The 22,491-nt window shown below is 37.4% G+C and overlaps 1 protein-coding gene across 4 annotated transcripts in view; it reads right to left on the bottom strand.

Moving 5' to 3' along the window:
* BABAM2 (BRISC and BRCA1 A complex member 2) overlaps nucleotides 1-22,491 on the bottom strand; it is a 176,344-nt gene that overhangs the window by 121,648 nt on the left and 32,205 nt on the right. For all 4 annotated transcript variants that reach the window (XM_064446039.1, XM_064446042.1, XM_064446041.1 and 1 more), the window contains exons 4-5: nucleotides 19,648-19,742; nucleotides 71-265 (exon numbers count right to left, since the gene is read on the bottom strand). In XM_064446039.1, the coding sequence (XP_064302109.1) occupies nucleotides 71-265; nucleotides 19,648-19,742 (290 nt within the window). The remainder of the gene's footprint in view (nucleotides 1-70; nucleotides 266-19,647; nucleotides 19,743-22,491) is intronic.

The following is a 22,491-nucleotide window of genomic DNA, read 5'->3' as shown; positions in this document are numbered from 1 at the left end:
GGCAAGAGCTATTTATTAAAATGAAAGGATCACTAAAACCATTTTAGCAGAAATATTCTTAATTGCTTACCCAGTTGTTTTTTTTGCCAGCATAGATTTCCATGTTTTCTCCATACTGGGGTTCTTCAAGTAAAGTCTGATATTCAAACATGAGACGAGAGCTCTCACGTAATCGGCTGCATTGAAATTGGTGATACTGCTGCACAAGCTCTTTCACAACAAGCAGGAGGCATTCAGGGTTTGAAGGATTCCAAGAAGCTAAATTCTGTTGAATTAGAAAAGAACAGAGACCAAAATTGTTTACAGCAATAGAAAGACCAGCACTCCCCCTTCCATACTGATACCAGAGGCACATGTGCCTGTGGAAGCTCTGTGGCAAAGCTAAATCATAATATTAAATGCAAAGGTTGTATCATGCTTTGGAAGAAAACTACGTCAAACAGAAAAAGCAAGCCTTAATGTCAAATAAGAGTCCATATACGGACCTACCAGAAAACTGATACCAGGGCTACTACCAGGCATAGATACACCCAAATTATCTTTCTATTCTTCCCTAAAATTATACTGTTGCATGTGAGAACTTGAAGAGATCGAATTAAAAAAAAAAAACACAAACCTGATATGAAACATATAGGGATCAGGTTAAGTACAACCCTGCACAGTATCTGACTCAAAAAGCAATCAGCCAAGTGAATAGGCCAAATTAACACCAACAACCGAAAGTACTCTGCTCAATTATTCAGAGAGTGAATATAGTATTGACAGTGACGGAGCAAACGGATTCTCTCCTGTTGCCTCAACCTTGTGCTTTACTTCACCGTCACTATCTCTTCACTAGAGTTACCTTGACTCATCCCATTAACACAAATGCCATCCACACACAAGCCTCTTCAATGTGCCTGGCGGAAGTTTTTATTAGAAGTTGACTGTGTATCAAGAAATACAGTTAACAAAAATAAAAATGTTAATACAATGAAGATAACTGTGCCAGTAGCACAGTAGCGATGTTACGTCTCAGTTTAACTACTCTAACATTGGCTTAGACCAGTCTTCCATTCAAAGTTTTATTCAGAGAGGTTTTCTGTGTTACAAACTATACCTAACATGATCAATGTTGCATGCCTACATCTGCTTGACCTAGAATGGATCTGCGTTAAGGGCAGATGAGGGCTCACCCTGTACTCCATGCTGACAGGACACGAGACAGTTCTGATGAAAAAGTACTTAGGTCCTCAACAGGTCTTCTTGATACAAGCTCAGGACATGTTAACATAGTCATGTGGCTTTTGATCAGCTTTGAGTGTAAGCAAAATTAATCTGTATTTCTGAATATCACATAAACATATGACAATAAACTAGCTGCAACAGCATTTTAAATTACACGGATTGTACAGTTAACATTAAGATCCTTAGAACTGGCAGAGATGCCTGCTTTTACAACTAAGTGAAGATAAAATATAGTATCTTAAAATAAAATTGCTTATCAGTATCTGAACTCAAAGTAGTTACAGATGGCATGGTTGCTTTTGTCCTGAACATTGCAGACATTTCATAAACAAATTATATGCATAATTTACATTCTTTGGCAAGGACAAAAAAAAGCATTAGCCCCTTTTTACCTCTTCAGTGGAAAAACTGCTTTGGTATGCAGCATTTTCTACAATGAAAGGACAGAAAATATTTCTGTACTTTGAAGTAGCTATCTTAAGACTATCTTGTATTCAAACACTTAAAAAATTATGTTTCTTAACCTAGGTTAAGTAAATGAATGAAGCTGGATAAAAAACATGTCCCCTAAAATATACAAGCTATTCATGTTTTGTGTAACAGCAAAACTAATAAATACAAGCGAACAGGTTGCACAGAGGTTGTCGAGTCTCTGTCCTTGGAGGTACTCAAAACCTGACTGGACGAGGTCCTGGACAGCCTGCTCTATCTGACCCTGCCCAGGCAGTGGGGCTGGACTAAATGATCTCTAAAGGCTCTTTCCAACCTCCGCTATTTTTTGATTCTATGAAGAGGTTTACAAAAAACTCAAACTGAAACAGAGGATTTATTGAGGTGAGACTCCATATTTCTGACCTGAAGAGAAATTAATGAGTTGTGTACAAAATTTTATCTTCTGATAAATCTGGAAAGGTAGATACGAAGCTTGATCAGTTATTCACCAGGCACCACACCTTCAGCTCTACAATGAAATCTACTTGTAGCCTAATCTCTAACTATGTGGCTATTACCGTTAAAAGGGCTTATAATTTTTTATTATCTCTGATGACTGTAGTTCATGATATATCCCCCTTTGAAATGGTTTTATACAGAATTCAGTACATGTATATGATGGCTTAATACTTCAAGCATTTCTCTTTCCACAACTTTATATTTGCTTTCCTCTGAAGTCATATATATAAGATGCTATCAAAATGAATTTCTCATTTTCAGCATCATCACTTAAAACATACAAGTCTAATTTGTCAGTGAAAGCAACCAGAAATATGTATTGCTTCCTTGAAAATCTTGGGGTTTTGGAGAGGGGAAAAAAAAAATTATTAGTGTTTACTATAGCAATTTTATCTCAAATCTTGCTACATGTTGTTTTTCCTGAAGTCCCCAGTCCTGGAGGGGCTCAATTTTAAGAGAATCTCAGCTACATTCTACCCATCCCCTCCACCCCTTCTCATTTAAGTTAACACCTACCAGAGAGGCAAAGAAATCTGTGTATGTACTACCTACATACAGAAAAAAAGACAAAACCAAGTGAAATAGAATTTAGAAATACAATCCTTTTTCTGTCTCATGAACATGTGATTTAGACCACTCTCATGACTTTCAGCAACATGATTAATGCTGCATTAACTTCTATGTTTCACTCATTCCTGTGATTGGGATGAAAAACATACATTCCTGTCACATTAAAATGGCTGGGGGAAGGAGGTTTGGAAGGTGGTGCTCATTCTTCAGAAACACAGATGCTGCTCTTGTTTTGATAAAAACAGAAAAACTTATAAAAACATGTGGATGGAGCACTTAGGGGAACACTTACCCCTAGAGTACAGATTTGAAAAACACCTGATGTTTACATAATTTACAGATTCACCCAAGACTGACAGGCTCAGCTTAAGAAACACAACAGGACATAACTGCTGATCACAATTTGCTTTGTTTTACAGGGATGAATGAACAGTTCCATTAACAGTTACAGGACTAAACGGTACTCCTATTCTCCTGCTCACTCTGATCCTGGTAGAAAGGGCTGCTCAGCATGGCTAAGATGCATCCTAGATGCTAGCCTTTAGAAGCTACCACAGCGTCACAGATTCTCATTTGATGATGACTTGAAGTACTCTGGTTTTTTTTTTTTCCTCCTAGACAGTAAGAACACCTATAAAATGGGAATGTTATCATTGCCGTATCTTAAAAGGTAAACTACATTCTAGAGTTAATTGGTCAATGGGTGAGATACTAATGTGGTTCATAGAAGTTCCTCAAATACATACTACAGAGTGACTGAAAGCATTGTTCTACCTTGTCTGCCATCTACAGCTGGTAAAAATTTGTTCCCAACTTGAATCCATTCAAGCTTATCCAATTCTACAAAATACTAGAGAAAGTCTGTCAGGTAGACAGCATCTTCTAGGAAACCCATTTTGTATCATGCAGGCTTGAACCAGACTGCGTATAACCTTAAATTTCCTGTTCCCAAGCTGCTGCTCAAATAAAGCATTTCCAGAAAGCCAGACGGTGTAATATGCCAGCATGTACTGATATCAGCCAGACAAGTGGGAATAACCTTTCCTCCTAATGACATTGGTATAACACAATAGAAATGTTCTGTCAAAGGAAATGACCAACAATATTTTAATAACTGACCTAAATGCAACTGAACCTTTTGTTTTTTAAATAACATTACACTGCTGAACAAAAAAAGAGCAAGAGGAAATCCATTGTCATTTGTCCAGCATGGAGCTAGAGTATCGCTCTCTTCTTAAAGAATTCAAGAACACTGCATAAAAAGTGTTTATGCTGTATTGCCTTAAAGCTACAGGAATTAAAATGAATGGTTTGGCTGTAGGATCCTTACTAAATACCTTTCATTCAGTAACTAAAGATTTAAACAAAATATGAAGTGGCTATAAAAACAAATCACCTGGAGAAAAATTCAACTACCCACCCAGTACATACATCAATTACAACAGAGTCTCACTGGTGAAAGAGTAAATACACAATGGTTACACAAACTTTCTGTAACGCAGGTTTTGATTTAAATAAACATTAATTTTTAACTTTAAAATTATATTATTGTAGTGCTTGTTATTTGGCAATCGGCCATTACATTTCTAGCCATTTTGTTAACTTTGCAGAAGTGCTTTTCTTTTCAGATCATCTAAATGTATGAATTTTAACACAAATGCTTCTGAAAACAATGGCATATTTATGTATGAAATTTCTTTTTACATACCTTTAAGTGTTGCTTTTTTGCCCTAAGCACTAGGTTCATTCATCTGAAAATACTTTTGAACTATTTTATAGTGATCCAATTTCAACAGTATGTCAAAATACGTGCCACATTGTTCTCTCAGTTTCAAACAGTACCTTCTTTAATCTCCCATTTTCAAAATCAAAGACAAAGTAAGCAACTACCTGTAACATACATTTTTCAAACCTAACTAAAGCAGAATTTTATGTTTATCAGTTGATTCCTTGTAGAGTGTCTTAATCGCTACAATTTCAGCATTATAATGATTCTTCTGAGAATGTGCAAGGATTTGTCACTTTAGCAAATGAGAGTAGTGTCCCTGCAACAGTAAATTGACCTCCTATTCTTTAGAGATAATGGACCTTCTAAATAAAATTTTATTTAGCAATGAAGTATTATATACACAATTAGACTTTGGAAGTTGTTTTAATAAGCAAAATATTAAACTAAAGGCTTTGGAGCAAAAAGAAGGAGCAGCAGCCTGTGTGCTTCATTCTCTGATTGTTTGCCTGAAGGCTGTATTCCAACCCTAGCCAATACAGCTTTTTAAGAAACAGTATTTTAAAATATTTCAAACATTAGAAGAACAGAGTGAGCTTCCAGCATTTCAGTGTTCGATGGCTCCAAGTTTCACCACAAAACTCAGACCTTGTGTAAGAATTATGCTCTGAATGCAACTTCAAAATCATTAGTTTTAGTTGTTACGGCTGCAGAAAAACCCTGGAAACGTGAAAACACACATTAACAATCTGGCTGTAGAAAATAAGGTTAAGTCTGGCAGGTATGAAACAAACAGTTAAAGAAACAACTAGCAAATATGTATTCAGCAAAAGACTTGTTCCTTTCTGTGGCTTCTGTGAAAATCTCCTTCTGCTCTGCTCAGCAGGACCTTCAATTTTGCCCCGACAAAATTTATACATTCACATCATTTTACCAAAATTGCATGCATGCTGAAAAGAGAGGTTTTTACCCGAAATTGTTGTAAAGTTGCAATTTAAATTAATTTTATATAATGGCGTACTGAGAGACTAAGTTACAGATTTCACTTAAATATTTTATATTTAGAAATGAGATTTCTGAAGACTTTCTAGAGCATTGATAAAATTTTACAGAACAATCACTAATGCATTTAAAAATAAATAAATCCAGACTTGGATCCAGTTCCTTGTCTTGTTTGCCAACATACATCTTTAAGTGAACTGTGCGGTGCAAACTCCCTAAGTCACTCAAAAGTTAGCCAGCTAGACTGAAAGTGGCCCACTGTACAACACCACACAGTATGAATTAACTCAAACTGTGCATCTGCAACTAGGTCTGTATTCATGTTCCTCTCATATGAAGGCTTAAACGTACATTGCAGATTGCAACCATTTATAATGTTATTTTTTCAGCATATAGTGGAAGAACTTAACTGTCATTTCTGAGCACATGTAGGCTCAATTAAACAATTCTCTTCCGTCTAGACACTGCTCACATGTCTCTCCATATTCTCCACTAAAACTAGGAGCAACTTCACACTTCAGATCTTAATTTCAGCCTTTTAATTGGATTTTGGCTTGGCCATACCATAACTTGTGTAACTTTTATTTTATAAAAATGTAAATCTCATCTTAAGCAGTTTATTTTAGTAGCAGGTTTACTGGCACCAGAAGACGACTATGTATTTTCTTGTGGACACAAAAGCCTAGTAACGTCATCTGTGATGACTGGCTAATCCCCATTTTTCCAATTAAGGAATGAATTCAAAATGGTCTACTGGAAAAGCAATGGAACGAGAACTTCCATATGATAAAGACCAGACTCCAGAAGCATCATTGCCCACACAGTTGTAGCTACTGTCATACAGATGGTGGCCAATAACTATTTACCTATCTGTAAGTAAGCAACTCAACATAAGGAAGCTGAATATTCTTTTGTGGCAGAAGCTTCCCTTGCAATTTCTAACTTTTTTCATTATTGTACTAAGTTTCAGGAAAAGGTCTTTGAGAAAATAGTTATCTAGACCTTAGAGTAATCAAGCAAAAGCATGTACATCCACTAACTTTGCCTTCCACCTCATGCATGAGTCAATATAAATAGAAAAATAATATTCATTTATTATACATAGACTAGCAGACCATAGGTGTCCATTAAACTATGTCTACACTGGAGAAATCTGAAGTGATTCAGGAGATCTGTTCTGAAGATCTGCCAGGTATTACTTTAAACAAGCTCACTGAAGAGCATAATTTTCACTAAGAAGTATAACCCCACAGATTCTGTTGGGATGCAAAGTCAACCTCTGAATTCCCTGGCCTGATCCTGTCCCCTGACAGGAGTTGGCTGCATAGTAAGACAGCAGTTTGACAGGGAAAGGTTTCTGGACCATCAGACATGACCATTGTGTTGAGAAAATGGCTTCACTTAAAGTGTGTATAGAGAGGCAGAGTGAAGACATCATAAGGCCACCCACAGAGATTGCAATTCAAGCCATTTCAACAGAAACTAATTTAAATGAATAGCAATGACACCAACTGGATTTCAAACAGAGAAAAGGAAATTTGTAGCCAGACAGTATCACTTTTAATGAGATCTTCTTAGAGGTGAGGCAAGTGAAAAACCCCCACAAAATAGCTTCTCAGCCCTACTAGCAAAGACATGCAGAATGTAGCTTTCCCAAGTAGCCATGCTATTCAACCTTTGGCAAAGAAACCACATTTAAGTTTTGCTCTGGAATGTTTTGTGCTTTGCAGTCTTTCTTTTATTCTTCCAAAAAGCTAATCAAGAACTTATGCAAACTACTCGGTGTCTGTGATTATGTTCTGAAAAAAGGGGGAATAGGTAATGCACCTCATATTCCATCAGCAGCTAATTCATAGCCTCCTTCACAGGTTATTGCTTATTTCATCACTCCAGGCAATGTCTGCAGCAAACTATAATTCTACGCTATCAGAAAGAAAATATGATAACAATTTCTAATTGATCTGAAGTTGTTTTTCTTTGAAATGTGTTTAAATATCCAGGTTGCCAGAATATCTTCCAGGAATGTGATTTTAAAGAAGACAGATTGTAACTGTTTTTCCTGGCTATACTACAGGAAACAACAGCAAGATCTTATTTTAAGTTAGTGTACTTTTATATTTCTAAGTAAGAAATTAACTTTCACGAGAAAATGTCAGTAAACAAAACCTCCCAAGCCCATAACAGTGGTAATGCATTTCTACAGCATCTTTCATCCAGAATTACCATAAAGAATACTGTAAGTACAGATTTGCATTTTGTTTATATCTCTGCACACCGCATACACAGAACTTGCATCCTACAGTGTCTTAAAATCAGTACCAATGGAAGCTTTTACCTGAAATAAGAAATATCACACTGTGATATCAGCACTTATGCTCCATATCAATACAGAGGAGACACCGGTCCAGTGGTTACAGCATTTGTCTAGAAACTGGGATATCTGGTTTCAGCCCCTGCTTCGCTATAGTCTTCATGGGCCACCACAGGGAAATTGCTCACAGAAAAAAGCACAGGATAATTATCTGCCATATGCTCACATCTTTCTATCAACAGATATTTTTCACAGTATTTGCAGGGCTGGAGTGTTATAACAACTTCAAAGGCTTCAGTTTCTTAGCAGCCAGCACTTAAACATCCTACAGGCTGCAGTTTCAAATCAATCACTGCAAACCTACATGCCATCTACTTGTCATCTTACTTTCACAGGTTCTTCATAACCCCCTCCCCCAAACCACCACTGGAACAACTTTCTGGAGTGATCTGCTTGAAATGATCATTTTTGGGCATAAGCAGACATCAAAACTTAACATTTCATAAAAACAGTTCAACTCAGGAGCACTTTTTGTCATGGCAAATACAACCAAAGATCTTACAGACCTTGTGCGCTCTACTAGCTACTGTGTATAACAAATAAAAAGCCTGCATAAAGCAAATCTTGGGATAGTCAGTATTTATTTTATTTATTATACCTGAAGGCCTTGAGTTAGCATGAAAATACAGAGCAGGAAAACAAAATACTAAGAAATGAATTCTGCTTTCAGAAAAGCACCTTACATTTTGTATAAAATTATCTTCCCCCTTTTCTTCCACTGGCCACACACTGTGCTTCTTGCCTAATAACCCCATACCTAAGGCAACTCTAAAATAAACCCCAGCAAACCTGACATGAATACTCTTCTGTATTCACCTAGAATAAATGTACCACTGTCTCTCAAGTACCATTCACCCAAAAAAGGAGTTAACTTCCAAAGATTACTACAAATTACTCCTATGCCCTGCTGCAGAAGCAGTTAAGAGATAGCTGATCTTTGCACATTAATGGTGCTCTGGAGATGCAGAAACTGAAGCTGAGCCTAGAAGAGCATTTTCAAGTTGCGCACTCTTCCTGAAAAAGTCAGCCTGTTTCTCCCACAAAGGTCTCTTACAAGATAATCAGACCCTTAAAAGCTACAATTGCCTACTATCAAAAGAGAGAGAGTACAATACTATCCAATTAATCTCCTAAAGACTTGGCATGCATAAGTATTTTTTGTCCGACTTTGCTAAGGGATTAGAGCAAGTTTTATTCCTTTCCAGACCTCCCAGCACACCTCTCTCAGAAAGCAGATGGTTCTTTTACCTGCTCGGAGAAGGAATTTCTTAATTCCCAGGATAGGGAATCCAGTGCACTAATCATTAGTTAATCCACATGATTACACAGTGCTTTTCCCCTTGTGAGTCTGTTACCAGAGGCGTACATATTTAACTAGACACGGCAAGTAAAAGGAACAAAGCATGAAGACAAGACTAATTTCAACACAAGACATACAAACATGCATCAATTACCTAAAGACTTATTCATCATGCACTGATGGTAGTGTGAACAGGCCCCAACTCCTCAGACCCTCAGTGGACCAGAGAACAGACCACTGTCTCAATGTTAATGCTTTACCTCAAGAGTCCCTTTTTAAATAGCAAGTCTTATCAGTTCTTGGGGTTTTTCATTTCCTGTCAAAACAAGTAATTTTAGCTACAGCAAAGAGGCAGGACCCTCACAGCTAATGTTTTGGACAGCATTCACTAACATCCCTTGAACATTTAATGTGGGGTGGCACACGCAGAACTGTTTTCTTCTCACCATTTTTTAATCTCCCGAAATCCCATAAATTAAAATCAATACATCACATGGTGGATCTCACTGGCCAAGCAGTATTTTCATCTTTATTTTCACATTTGTACTATAAAGGAGTTTAGAGAGCCTTGAAAATACAGTCCCTAAAGAAAACATTTACAAAATACCATTGTGTATATCATAAAACATTGGAAATCAAAATTATCTCCCTACTATACTTCTCAAAAAAAGCCATATAAGAAAATAAGTCGTTTGGTTCCTTTATGCAAGTAAAATCTCTGGGAAGACAGGTATATGGCAAAATTAATGTAAAACAGTATGAACAATAATACTGCAAACAGAAGACACAAGAGGTTGACTAAATTAACTATATTTCTATACCTATCTTTAAAAAAGAGCAGATATGCCTGGGGATGGAAGACAGCGAGGTAATGCAGTCATAAAAAGCATGTAAAGAATGAGTAAAACGAAGAGAGGTTTTGAAACAAATAAAGGTGGAAACTTAGACCAGTAAAAGGAAAAGAAAATATATTTGTATCCTCATCCGTTTGGGGAAATGAATAGACCCTTTGAAAATTACCCTGAGTGCAAAGACATTTCTCTGCTGCAACAGTATCTGCTGAAGGAAAGAACTTACAGGGTCATAGACTTAAACTAATCCCATTGGAGAAAAGCACAATTATAAATTACAACAGAATTCACAGTCCAGAATTTAATCAAATATGAAACTGCATTATCAGACAGAATGATTATTTCTAACTGACCTTCTGTAATCAGCTAATTTAAAAGTCTGTTCTGATTGCATATTCATAAGCAATGACCAGCTTTCTCTACAGAAAAAAAATGAATTATCATGGCTCAACAACTTGAATTCAATGGGCATATCACATTGAATTTAAATACATTCTCAACTCAGGAAGACTGCACTAGATTTGATCTTCTCTCTTAAAAAAAAAAAACCACCAAAAAGAATGGAGGAAAGAGAGAAAGAAAATCTGGTAAATATGTTTCTAGAGAGTTAACAAGCTGTTGCCTTCAAGCCAAACCATTTCTTAATGTTCTAGAGTTCTTGTGAGGAAGTAGAAGGCATTGTGCCAGTACCATTACACACCAGGGCCAGATCCTTTGACTTTCTGTCAGTTTCTCTAATAATAACTTTTTCCAATTTTTAATAAAACATTGCTCAAGTAAAGTACTATTATGTTTTAATTAACTGAATAAAAAATATCAGTTTGCTGGTTCATATTAAAGAATTATCAATACCAACATTATTACTGCACTCCCAGACTTCCAACTAAAAGACACTCTGCATTCATATGTCTGGCTTGGGATATCCAACTTCATATTTTTGGTTTAAACTAATGAGGACTTGAAAGTCAATAAAACAGGAAAAAAATGCTGGTATTCACTATCCCACCATTACAACTAGCAAGGTCTTTATTCCCTGCAAAGCAGGTATATTATATATACATATAAATACATGAACACATTTAGGCATTAGTGTCTGGTAACTGGCAATCTGAAGTTATGCCACAGCATGTATTGTCCCTTCAACATGACACCATCCACCTGAAGAGTCTTTAGTTTGCTCAATCCTGTTGCTTCCTCAGGCAACCATTAGTGATAACAGAGAAAGTTGAGCTTCTTCGAGGGAAAACTGATGCCTATCGAATATATTGGGAAGAGACAGCGAAGGAGACTAACTAGGGCAATGCTAGATCAACCTGACTGGCCACAAAAAAAGCACTGCTGACAGAGGCAGGCATTCACGGTGTTAATAGCAGTGTAATATATTGAGAAAATCTGAGAAAGTTCCACGGTCTCCTCCAAGCGCTTTCTAAAACTATCCTCACAAAGTCTAGAAATCCCTTTAAGAATTCGTTCAGAAAAGGAATAACAGTAATACACCCTGATCATAGAGGTGATAGCACTAGGTGCAAATGTCTCTGAAACAGGTAATGGGAGAGTTGCCAGGCACAGCCGCTTAAATGAGAAGTGGTGAAAAGTCTCTGAAAGTGGTCAAAGTCTCTGAAAACTGATTGAAAAGATGAGGCAAAGGAGCAGCTTTTGTTTTGTCTTCATGGACTGTGAGTTGCCCTTGTGAAAACACACCCAGCAACATGAACAACTGATGTTGGTAGGGAGCAAGTCACAGACCCAACAGTCACTGCCTACAAGAGTAACTGCAGATTCAGTGACTCCAACTATCCCTTAAAGAATATTTGAAAGCCCTCCCTCCTCCCCGCCCCAGTTTGTTATCTAACATAACCACACAGTTCACAACTTAGATTCTTCTCTTGTTCATGTTGGTAGACCTCACTTATCCTTAAGGAAAGATGTATTAGTACAGGGTACTAATATAGACTAACTGTATCTCTGATGGGATATTCTCCTGGCCTACAGAATAAGCGGACTGGAAGACCATCAGATGTTGAAATGGGCTTCCAGGGGAAATCTTGAAACATTTGCAGTGAGTGCCATAATGAAATCAATTGCCTGGCACTATTAAAGTTCAGGAATTTGCACATTAACTCAGAGAAACATCCTGGAGAGCTGGAAGGAACATCAAGAAGATGGAAACACAGAGTATCTAACTGGACCAGCAAATTAAATAAAGCACTAAATTAAATAAAGGGGGTTAAGAAACAAAACAACTCTGAGATGCGTTCAGATTTCAATCGTGCAAGGGTCCCTGGCTGAACAGCATTTAAAAAAAAGTATATTGGCAAAGCTACCTAACAGAGCTTTGACTATATAGGGAGTATAGGTTTAGGCACAGCCTAAGCTTTGGTTTGTGTACTGGCTCACTGACAGCCTGCTCAGCTATTTCTCACACCCAGGATTGGAAGCAAGCTTGTCCTAGGGACCACAGGGTCAGAGAAGAGTGAGGCTGCAAAGGTGAGTCCGTGATCCCTTGTGCCATACAAGAACTCTGGTAATTAAGAGATGAGTGATGATTTTGCTATGGTTCATAGTACAGCTCTCAGCTAAGACTAATATGACTAATACCTAGCTATGTAAGTGCTCCTTCTGCACTTACCAGAACTTCAGGATATGCTACTTCATTTTACACTAGAGGAGCAAAAGAAAGAATACTCATTCAGACACACAGTTTGATTCTAGAGAGAGACAGCAGACTTTCTCAAGCCCAGTTGCAACTGTTGCCCACCTAAGAAATTAGTGAATTCATTGAGAAATCAAGATTAATTCAAGAGAAGATCCAGAAATTCAGGAGGCCCAGGCTCTGGGCTCAGGTATAAGCCGAACAGACATAGATTGAAAGAAACATAACCTTAAACATCTTTTTCAGCCTTTACATTAATATTTAAGCATCCTGTTATTCTAGTCCAATCTTCTGGCCCATCTAACTGTATGACCATGAAGAAGATGGTCAAACTCATGTGACAAATGAAAATTATTTTTTCCTAATACAACATTATGAATGGAAAGCCATTAAATGTTTTTCCCTTATTTTGCTAGTGCACAATGATTAAGTTTCTCATCACATGCACCTTAGTACAGCAGAAAAACATTTTTCTCCCACTTTGCCATCCTTCAGTCAAATAATCCATCCACATTCCTAATATTCTCCTAAAACTAGTATTTCCTGGACTGAAAGAGTATATGTTAAGAGCTAATATTATAGATTTTCCATATTATAGGGAGAAATTGCATTATCAGAGAAGCTTGTGCCAGAAAATGAAAGGAAATGTTTCCCCACCAAGCTCTTCAGAGAACTGATGGAATTAATTTTCCTTTCTAGACTAGCAAGATTTAAGCAAGAAAGGCAAAATGACCTGGCTTATCAGATATTTTCTTCCCTCAAAATTAAAAAATAGTATCAAACTGTAGAAATTTCCTCAATTTCTGGATTCTCTAGGCAAAATGTCTGGCCAAAATGTTGTGATTAACTAAAGCAGAACTTCTGACCTCAGCATATTCTCTTCTGCTTACACTTTGAGATAGAAAGCCAAGCTTTGTAACCTGTGCTAGGAAATGCTGAAATTTTGGAAAAAAGAAAGCAAGGTAAATATATACAATGATTTTACACAAATAGAAAATGACATGCTAATGCAAGGTAGCTAACTCCCTCTCAGCCCTATAAATATCAGCAATTCTGGACAGAGGAAAAATAAAAGGGAAAGGCTAGAGGAGAAATTTAGAAGACTAAAACAAGGAGGAATAGGAAAAATTTCCCAGTGTAGAAAGGCCTTGAAGGAAGAAGACATGGAAAGCTGACAGGAAAAACTTGTTTTCTGTCATCTCTCTTGAATTCTTTCTGCTGAACTGTTTGTATAGCCTCCAACTTTACCACATGGCTACACGGACAATCCTAACACACACTCTCGACACAGGATAACTTCTCAGAAGGACCTCATGAATGCTGCCCTCACACGGGCTGTAGTCAAGCTGGCCAGCCTACCCCAGGAGAGGATTCCCAGCCACAATCCTCTTTTGGGGATTTCTCATTTTAAACACAATACAAGCACAGCAAAAATAAATGGCAGAAAACCTGCGCCTGGTTTGTGACACCCCTTGCTACCTGGGTCAAGGAAACAAATGAGGATTCTCTGCGAGAACTGTGTGGACCTCAGACACCAAAACCAGACCAAAATACATTCAAAATTAGATTCTTTCTGGTCTGGCCTAAAGAGGAATGTTGTACTGGCACAGCTCTATCATTTGAAAACATGGACAAAAATGCAGACCATAAATGCCAACAATACCAGCCAGAAGGTCCTTCTGCTGGGAAAGGTACTGAAATAAGTTACTCTTCTGATGGTATAAAATGTGACTTTGTGACCACCACCCATCCATACCTGACAAACCTCAGCAAGGCTTCAGTGACCATACGGTTGTAAAGAACCTAACCGTATATATAGGTTATCATATATGTGTATACATATGCACACCTACATACATTCCCCCTATATACAAATGAGTAGGATCAATATAGGAGGACAGGAATAAGCAGTTTTCAGAATTTATGTTTGTTTTAGAAAATTAAACAGTAAAAAGCACTGGATTATAAATAATCAAAACACATTTTGACATATCAAGTCAAGACATGACTGTAAAGTGAACACAAAAATAAGGAAAAAACCTTCTAATAAAATGCAGGATCCAATTCTGCATTCTGTTTCACTTAAATTCCCCATGTTCGACTGAAACCAAAGTAATTTAAGGCTTTCAGTACAAAAGCAAGCAGAAGAGATAGTAATGCTAAAACAGTTTGAACTTACCCACACATTTCCCACACGAAAAGAACCCACCGCCACAACTTTAAAGTCATACTCTGAAAGCCATCGTGCTCATTGCCCTTACATAGGGGCTTTCATACTAGAATAGATAACACCTGCATCTTTGCCAACAATGTAACAGCCAGACTTTTTAGAACAAAATAGTTCAAATGGCGTTAGCTAATGTATGGGGCGTCCAGGTTTTTTTGTAGCTACTGTGAGCATAGGAACAATTGATGATGCTGTTAAACATTTGTCTCATGCACCCAATAGTAAATGAAAAACAATTACAAAGGAGGAAATATTTAAAGGATCTCTTCACTACCCGTTGAAAGCTAACTCAGCAAGTCAACAGTAATAACGATTAAGATTTTGGGCACAGCCACAGAAAACAATACAGCCTTCGTGACAATCATCATATAGCCAAATGATGAATATGGAGTCTAATAACTACAAATAAAAGAACTTAAAATAAACATTGCTCTACAAAAGATCTAGAGCATGACAGCCAATACACTCGAGTAGCACAATTAGCTGAGTCAACCACAATGACTGAAATCTGTACTTAGTATTAACAATTAGACAAGGGAAACCAATCTTCCCAACGCTAGGTACTGGCATGAGAACTGCAGCGGGCCATGCTCTGAAGTTCTGTGATGGCAAAGCCCTCCTCTCATGCAAATGCAGCTCCAAGTACTCCCATATAAGCTAGCCCACAAGGACACATTCAACACTTACTGGATATCAGGAAATGCTAATGTCCTCTTGCCTCCAGCCCCACTAAGGCTAACGGAGACTTTTCAATATCAATGGGTGGGCAGAATAATTCTGGGAAGACTAGCTGGAAACCTGAAGTAGGATGCTAAAAACCCCGAATCATAAACTGACGGTTAGCTTGCATGTACTGCTATTGTCTCCTCTTTGTCAAACAGAATATACTTCAAAATCACTGGAAAAATGGGGTTAACATTTTGCATAAGCACTTCAGTTATTACCTGGCTCACATTAACAATCAACTAGGCTAACATAAAAAACAATTCTTGTTACTCAAACTGGCGTCATTGTAATGAGCTCCAAATTAATCTCATCCGTACACAATCACTAATGTTGTTTTGTGCCAACTGAATTTTTAATCAGAACGGAGTGAATCATAGGTTGTTTTTAAAATACATTTCTAATACTTGTCATCCAAAATGAATAAACACTAGAACAGGGAAGAACTTTTCTATTTACATTCTGAGAAGCTGATTTTATTTATGCATACTATACACCCAAGTATCAAATGCATACAGTAGGTGAGGACATTTTCAATGAAAATAAATGTTTATTTCTAATAATGCTTTGATCATGAACAGCATCACCAGCCTGAAGAATTTAGCCCTCTGTAATTAAAACTGTATGACAAACCAAAATAAAAGGAACAGTTGCCCCTCTGTTGAGTTGCTCCTCATTCTCTACATTATTCTAGGAGATCAGAATACACAGAATTGGACCCTGCACCCACAGAGTAACAACTACTTGTAAGCATGCAATGAAGCATATATTTTGCAGTGCTGAACTTGAGACTCAACCTGAGTTTCAAACAGAACTGACTTTAATATTTGTGCAAGACACCAAAGCACAGCTGAGTTTCATCAAGCGTTTTCAACTTGATTCTACAACTGCAATACCAGTTAAACAAAGCAGATGATTAGCTCTGCTTATAACAACAAGAGTGCTCAATATATCACCCCACTGCCAAAACATAGGCCCAACCCATTTAGGAATTCTTTGGAAAAAAAACAGTATGAAGTCTTCACCTACAGCAACTACTTTTTAAAATGCAGTATTTCTGGAATCTTGTTTCATCTTCCTGCTAACAGCTGCTTAACTGAACACCTGTTACCACGCTTAGATCAAAACCTAACTTGAAGGTCTGCCCACGGCCATGGAAACTGAAGGAGTGACTGAAGCCATCTGCAGCACAGCCACTCAAGTGTCTTCAGGGAGGTCTACTGACAGCCTCTATTACAGCCACATGAGCTTGAGGAATCTGGAGTACCTGGTTCTCATTTCAAGCTAAGCATAATGCCCAACTCAAGCCATGTAACAGCACGTGGTGATTTCTGCTTGGAAAACAAGACACTCAGGCAGATGAGAGTAGCACAGGAAGGCTCAGTCTCAGAATTCCCACAGATCTGGTGCCACATATTACTTACTTGGAGACTACACTCCTCATTTAATACCATCTACATGCTTTTGTGAATGGTGGAGTCTGTTTTGATTGCCAGGAACCATTGCATCAAAAGTATCTGAAGATTGCTCGAGATTAAGAGCATTAAATTACGCTCAGTGTGCTAATCTGTTTTTACTTATAGTCAGTAGAAAGATACATTATCACATTAAAAAATTGTGCCAATATCTTAGAATTAAATTAAAATTATCTTCATTAAACAGTTCTGAGATCTGTGGAAAAAAAGGAGTTATTCAAATACTTAGCATAATAATCAAGTTAGAGTTAATGTAACGTTCTGAAGAAAAAAGTCTGCAAACCACGTTGAACATTAAAAGGTGAATAGAAGAAAGCAAAAATACACCATACAGGCCATAGCTGCAAGGTAGAGATAACACGCTCTAATAACATCAGGATGGACTACAGGAGAATGACCAAGGGCCTTATCAAAAAAGGTTACATTTACACAGTGAATACTATAGGAAGGCATAATGACCAAAGGAGAGCTGTTGGCTTACAAACTTCTTTTTTGGTTTGTTTTTAATTAATTTTAAAATAGGCTGGTTAATATCTCCTTATGCATCAAGGAGCAAATGGCTCTTTAAGCTGCTTTCTAATGAAGAGGATGGGAAGTTTGTTCTGTGCTTAGGCAGAAAAACAATGGTCCCAAAAGAAGTATCATTACTGAACAATGTAAGAAAGAAAGAAAACCAAGAATGTTTTTATCCTTGCAGGTTTCCCAGTGGACCACCAGTGCGACTGACTTCTTTTCACATGAGAAATATGGCACCGTATCACATTCCACCTGCACAGCATTCCTGCAAGATGCCCCACATTATCTTTAATATCTAATTTGCTATGTTATTAATTTCAGCTTTACGGCACATTAAAAAGTACTCCTCTTCCTTTAACATCAACTGCAGAAACTGGTTGCTAGTGAGACTACTACTAAGGAGGTTGTAAGATTGTGATACAACAAAACAGAAAAAGGGGAAAATGTGACAACTGGTAAATAAAAGGATGTGTAAACAATTCTAGAATTGTCATATAAAGTAAAACCTTTTCTATAAATGAGCCTAACAAAATAGGTATTCAGCAGCACCATGCCTCCTTCCCGAAGGAGTTTGTGAGTTTAATAGGAAAGGGGGAAGCAAAGAAATACAACATTCACCTTTTAAATATTCTGTTAGGTATGCTACAAATAATTATTAAAACCAATTCTTTTAAGATTGTATAGTTTCTCAATATAACAACATGAAGTGAATAAAGCTAAAACCAAAAAACAATACATCTGTCATGTTACATGTGAAGGGCACGTTTAATTCTGTGACCACTGCCTCACGATCTTCCCTATAACCCCTGTACCCCAGAACTGAACAGTACAGCACTACAGCCTCTGACTGACTTTGGGGAGTTCCCATACCTGATGAAATCACCCAGCTGCACTGCAGACGTGCAGAAAAAGCACAAGAGAGGCTGCAGGAGATGACTATACAAAGAGCCTCTCCCCTAGCAAGGCTCTACTCCAGAAGTTCAATTAAAAGACATTTCCCAGGTGGCTGTTTGTGCCAGTGATTCCCATATACCCTTACAGGTAGCCTATACAATAAAATTTATTTAAAGCGTCAATTGCTTTTTGGTCAACTATCTAATAAAAAATGGAAAATTTTGAGGAAAAAAGAAATTAGATCATGACCTACTGTGTGGGTGACTGAGCAGGAATTACAGTAGAGATCTCTGGCAAAGGCATACTATTCTGACACAGCCACTAAACTCTGCACCATAACCACAGGCACTGGACACTTACTGGAAAAAATATGTCCAAACCCTATCAACAAGTGATATTGTCAACCCAGAAAAAAGGCTGCAGGTCTGCAAAGGGGGACAGTGAAAGAGAAAACCACTCTGGGTTTCAAAATACCTTTATATGGCTTTCACAACTACTAGCAGCTTCTGAGAGGAAGAAGTATCTAAAAAGAATAACCATTGTTAGCTTGTGCAAGCAAGGCTTTGCCACTTGAGGCTAATTTTGAATAGTAAACAAAATGCTGGTTTTCAGGTTGTGGTGTTTCTTCTTCCATAGTAATAAGACTGTGTAAAAATATTCTCTCATTAATTTTTGACCCTCCCACCTTTTAAAAAGGGCTTTTCTTTGTCTTTACGGTAACATAACCACATATGAGCAGGTATCTTCCTTTGACACAGTGGTTTCAACAACATACAACATGGTTTTATCCCTCCTCATGGGAAATAAAAAAATCAACATCACTACACAACATTATGCTACTTTTTCTGGAACTAAATCCTTTTTGATGAAACAGATCTTTTAACATGGTCAGATATTAAAACGACATCTTTCTGAAGATACTCTGAATACTTATTGTAAATGTCATCTTGTCTCGATTAAAATATTTTAAAACCCCTACATTTATGGATTCAACTTTAAATCACATTAGGACACAAAGTGTTTATACTCACGTAACAGTGAGATAAAAGGTTTTTTCTTTTCTTTATTCTGCACTGTCAGCAAATTGTTATTGCTGAAGCTATTCTTATAAAGCCAAGTCTCTTTGCATGGTACAAGGTTCTCAAGCAGTGAAGTACTTACATGCAAGGCAGAAGGATCTGGCAAAAATTCAGCATCCTCTCCAAAGATAAAATCTGGTGGCAGGTCAGGATAGTGAGCATTAAAAATTATATCCCCTGAAAAGTAATACATAAAAACATTGTTTGTACTTCTACATATGTGCTTATAGATAAAGTGTTGTACACATGATACACATTTTAATATAAAATTTGAAAGGTACAATAAATATATTCATGTATATATCCACATAATTTTTACAAAAATTCACATGCAAGATAAGCATCAGATGTTTTGGGGGATGAAGTCAAATTCCTGAGGCACAACTTCTTCTTCCTCTGCAAGCAATGAAACGTGAAATACATTATTGCTTCATATCTCAAATGGCAATTTAAACACTATTGAGGGTTCCCTCAAAACACCGAGTTAGAAAAGTGATCTTGTTTTTTAGAAGTACCACATTTAGATTGCTGTGTTTTGCATATTAAGTCAAAGTCAAATGTAAACTACTAAGATCAGGATTTTCAAAATATTGGAGCTTCTAAAAACTTAGTAGCACTTAAATCCCTCTTCTCCTTGCCACTCGCAACTCTTAGAAGGAAAAATACGCAGTTCAATAGGAACCATTCCAACTATTCAAACTCTGGCCAAGAGAAATGCAGTATTACACATTTAAATGAAGAGACTAAAATTAACTAAAAATATAAAACTTCATCACAGCTTGGCACTGAGTTCTCATATTGCCAGTGTCACAAGATACACAATTAATTACTGACATGATAGTTCAAAGAAATTTGGGTTGTATTATTTCACTAGTAAACATACTTCAGAGTTCATACAGGTCAAGAGGCCGGTCATCTGCATGAGCTCTTAAAAAAAACACCCACAATTCAAGGGGAAAACAAAACAAAACAAAAATGTATCTAGCATTACTTTTCTACCTCCCAATCACTCTTTCCTCTTTATGAAGATGTGAAAAAATAACTCCAAGCTTTTGCATAAAGCAGATTTGTGAGGCAGCAGGTATTAGAAGAAAGAAGTCAGTACCTACTATGTGTTATCACTTGTTTAAAATCTACACAGCAAAGTAAAACGAGTGTGGTAAGCCCTATAAACAATTCTCTTCAGAGAAAGTTAAATCATTTTTATTTTTTAAAAAATTAAGAATGCAGAATCAGAAAAGCATTAGCTGAACAAATCTTACAAAGCCACATCGCTGGCTCAGTGATGCCACCATTTCAAGACATTCAATGTGACAGTTTTAATTGCTAATATTCTGTAAACTGACCTTGGCTTTAGCTGGAAACAAGGATGCTGTAAAGATTAATTTGTAGAGGATGAGGGCTCATGACCAAGAAGCCAATGGCCAGTCTGGGATAGGTATGCCCTGCAGTATCGCTCCAGATCATGAACTCAGTGATCATGCGACTCAGTAGAGCACAGTGTGGGTTTTTCCTGCTGCACTCCTACCTTCCTTTCACAAATGTCAGGAGCTCATGTAAGTATGGAGTACAGGAAAGACTAGAGGTTTGCCAGTTAAAATACCCAACACAGCCAACATAAAATCAGTCTTTTATTTCATTTAAAAGAAGATACAGGAAACTGCATAAAATTGCAACAGGAAAGGCACCTATGTTAAGTAAAAGAAAATAATTACTAGACTGCCTAAATTGTAATACAGCGATTAATAATTCAGAAAAGCTCATGTTCACTAGACTGGATAGTTCCTATGCTACCATAACTCAATCCTTTTCTTCATATTTACTATAATTAAGAAGTCATTTATGGCTCCTTACAACACCCTCACCAATTTCCAATTAAGAGCAACTCTTGAGGTTATATGTTGAAGGAAATAGCACCTTAATACATTCTTTGACTGACCTTTGCTTCATAGATAAAGAGGCACGTTATTTATAACTCAGAACATAGCACAGTGAAAAAGCTTGGCCTGTGGCTTAGGTAGCCCAGTGCTGCTCTGAAGGAAAGAATTGTATCTGTGTTTTTGCCATGTTCTCATGTGGTGCTAATTAACTCATTTAACACACACTTTCATATTGCAATCGCATGCTTTTCATTCTCTGCATTCCCGCTTTAACAGAACTGAGGAAACGACAGTACGCATAGCTACAACTCAGCCTGCTAAGAGCTGCATTCCAGCTCCATAGATACTACAAAAGGGTGCTTAGAATAAAAGCATCAAAGTAACTGCATATTTTTGTATTATACCTCCATATCTGATTAGTGAAAAACTATTACAGAACCTTACGTCACGAGGTGACTCCAAAAGTCTGCCTATATTAGCAAGATTGGCAATAAATCATATTCACGTCTGCGAGCTCCACATTTATGGGTGAGCCTCAGAAAAGCTGTGACAGTAGCAGCAATGTGAAGGTTTAAGCCAGTACAAACTTTTTTCTCCCCCCAGTGTTTTCAGCTCTACAGCAACATGAAGTGAAAAGAACTCACAGCAGCTCCCAGAACATCACCATATGCAGTGCTCAAGTATGACAGTAAACTAAAATTGGCATTATTAGTCTAACATGCTAGGTGGTAAACTTTTACAATCTGGGGTTCAGGTCAGCTGCATATCCCAGTGCAGTGGGACCAGCTGTGTATCCTGCTGTGGGACCAGCGCCAACAGCTGGGGACAGTAACCTCTTCAACCACCCAGGTGTGATGTGTGGCCACACTGAGGTCAGGCACATCACAGTTGCAGCTGGCCAAACCAATCTATTACTTCTCTCACATGCTCATAGTTCTTATTTACTACCTTTTGTCACACCCCTTCTTCCACTGAATATTAGTGGCATATCACTCCTTATCCACAGTGAGTGACCAACTATGCAGATATTTTGGTTGAAGAAGTTT

The sequence above is a fragment of the Phalacrocorax carbo genome, chromosome 3, assembly GCF_963921805.1.
Source record: "Phalacrocorax carbo chromosome 3, bPhaCar2.1, whole genome shotgun sequence".
Classification (NCBI taxonomy): Eukaryota; Metazoa; Chordata; class Aves; order Suliformes; family Phalacrocoracidae; genus Phalacrocorax; species Phalacrocorax carbo.
This window is presented reverse-complemented; position numbering and strand designations above follow the sequence as displayed.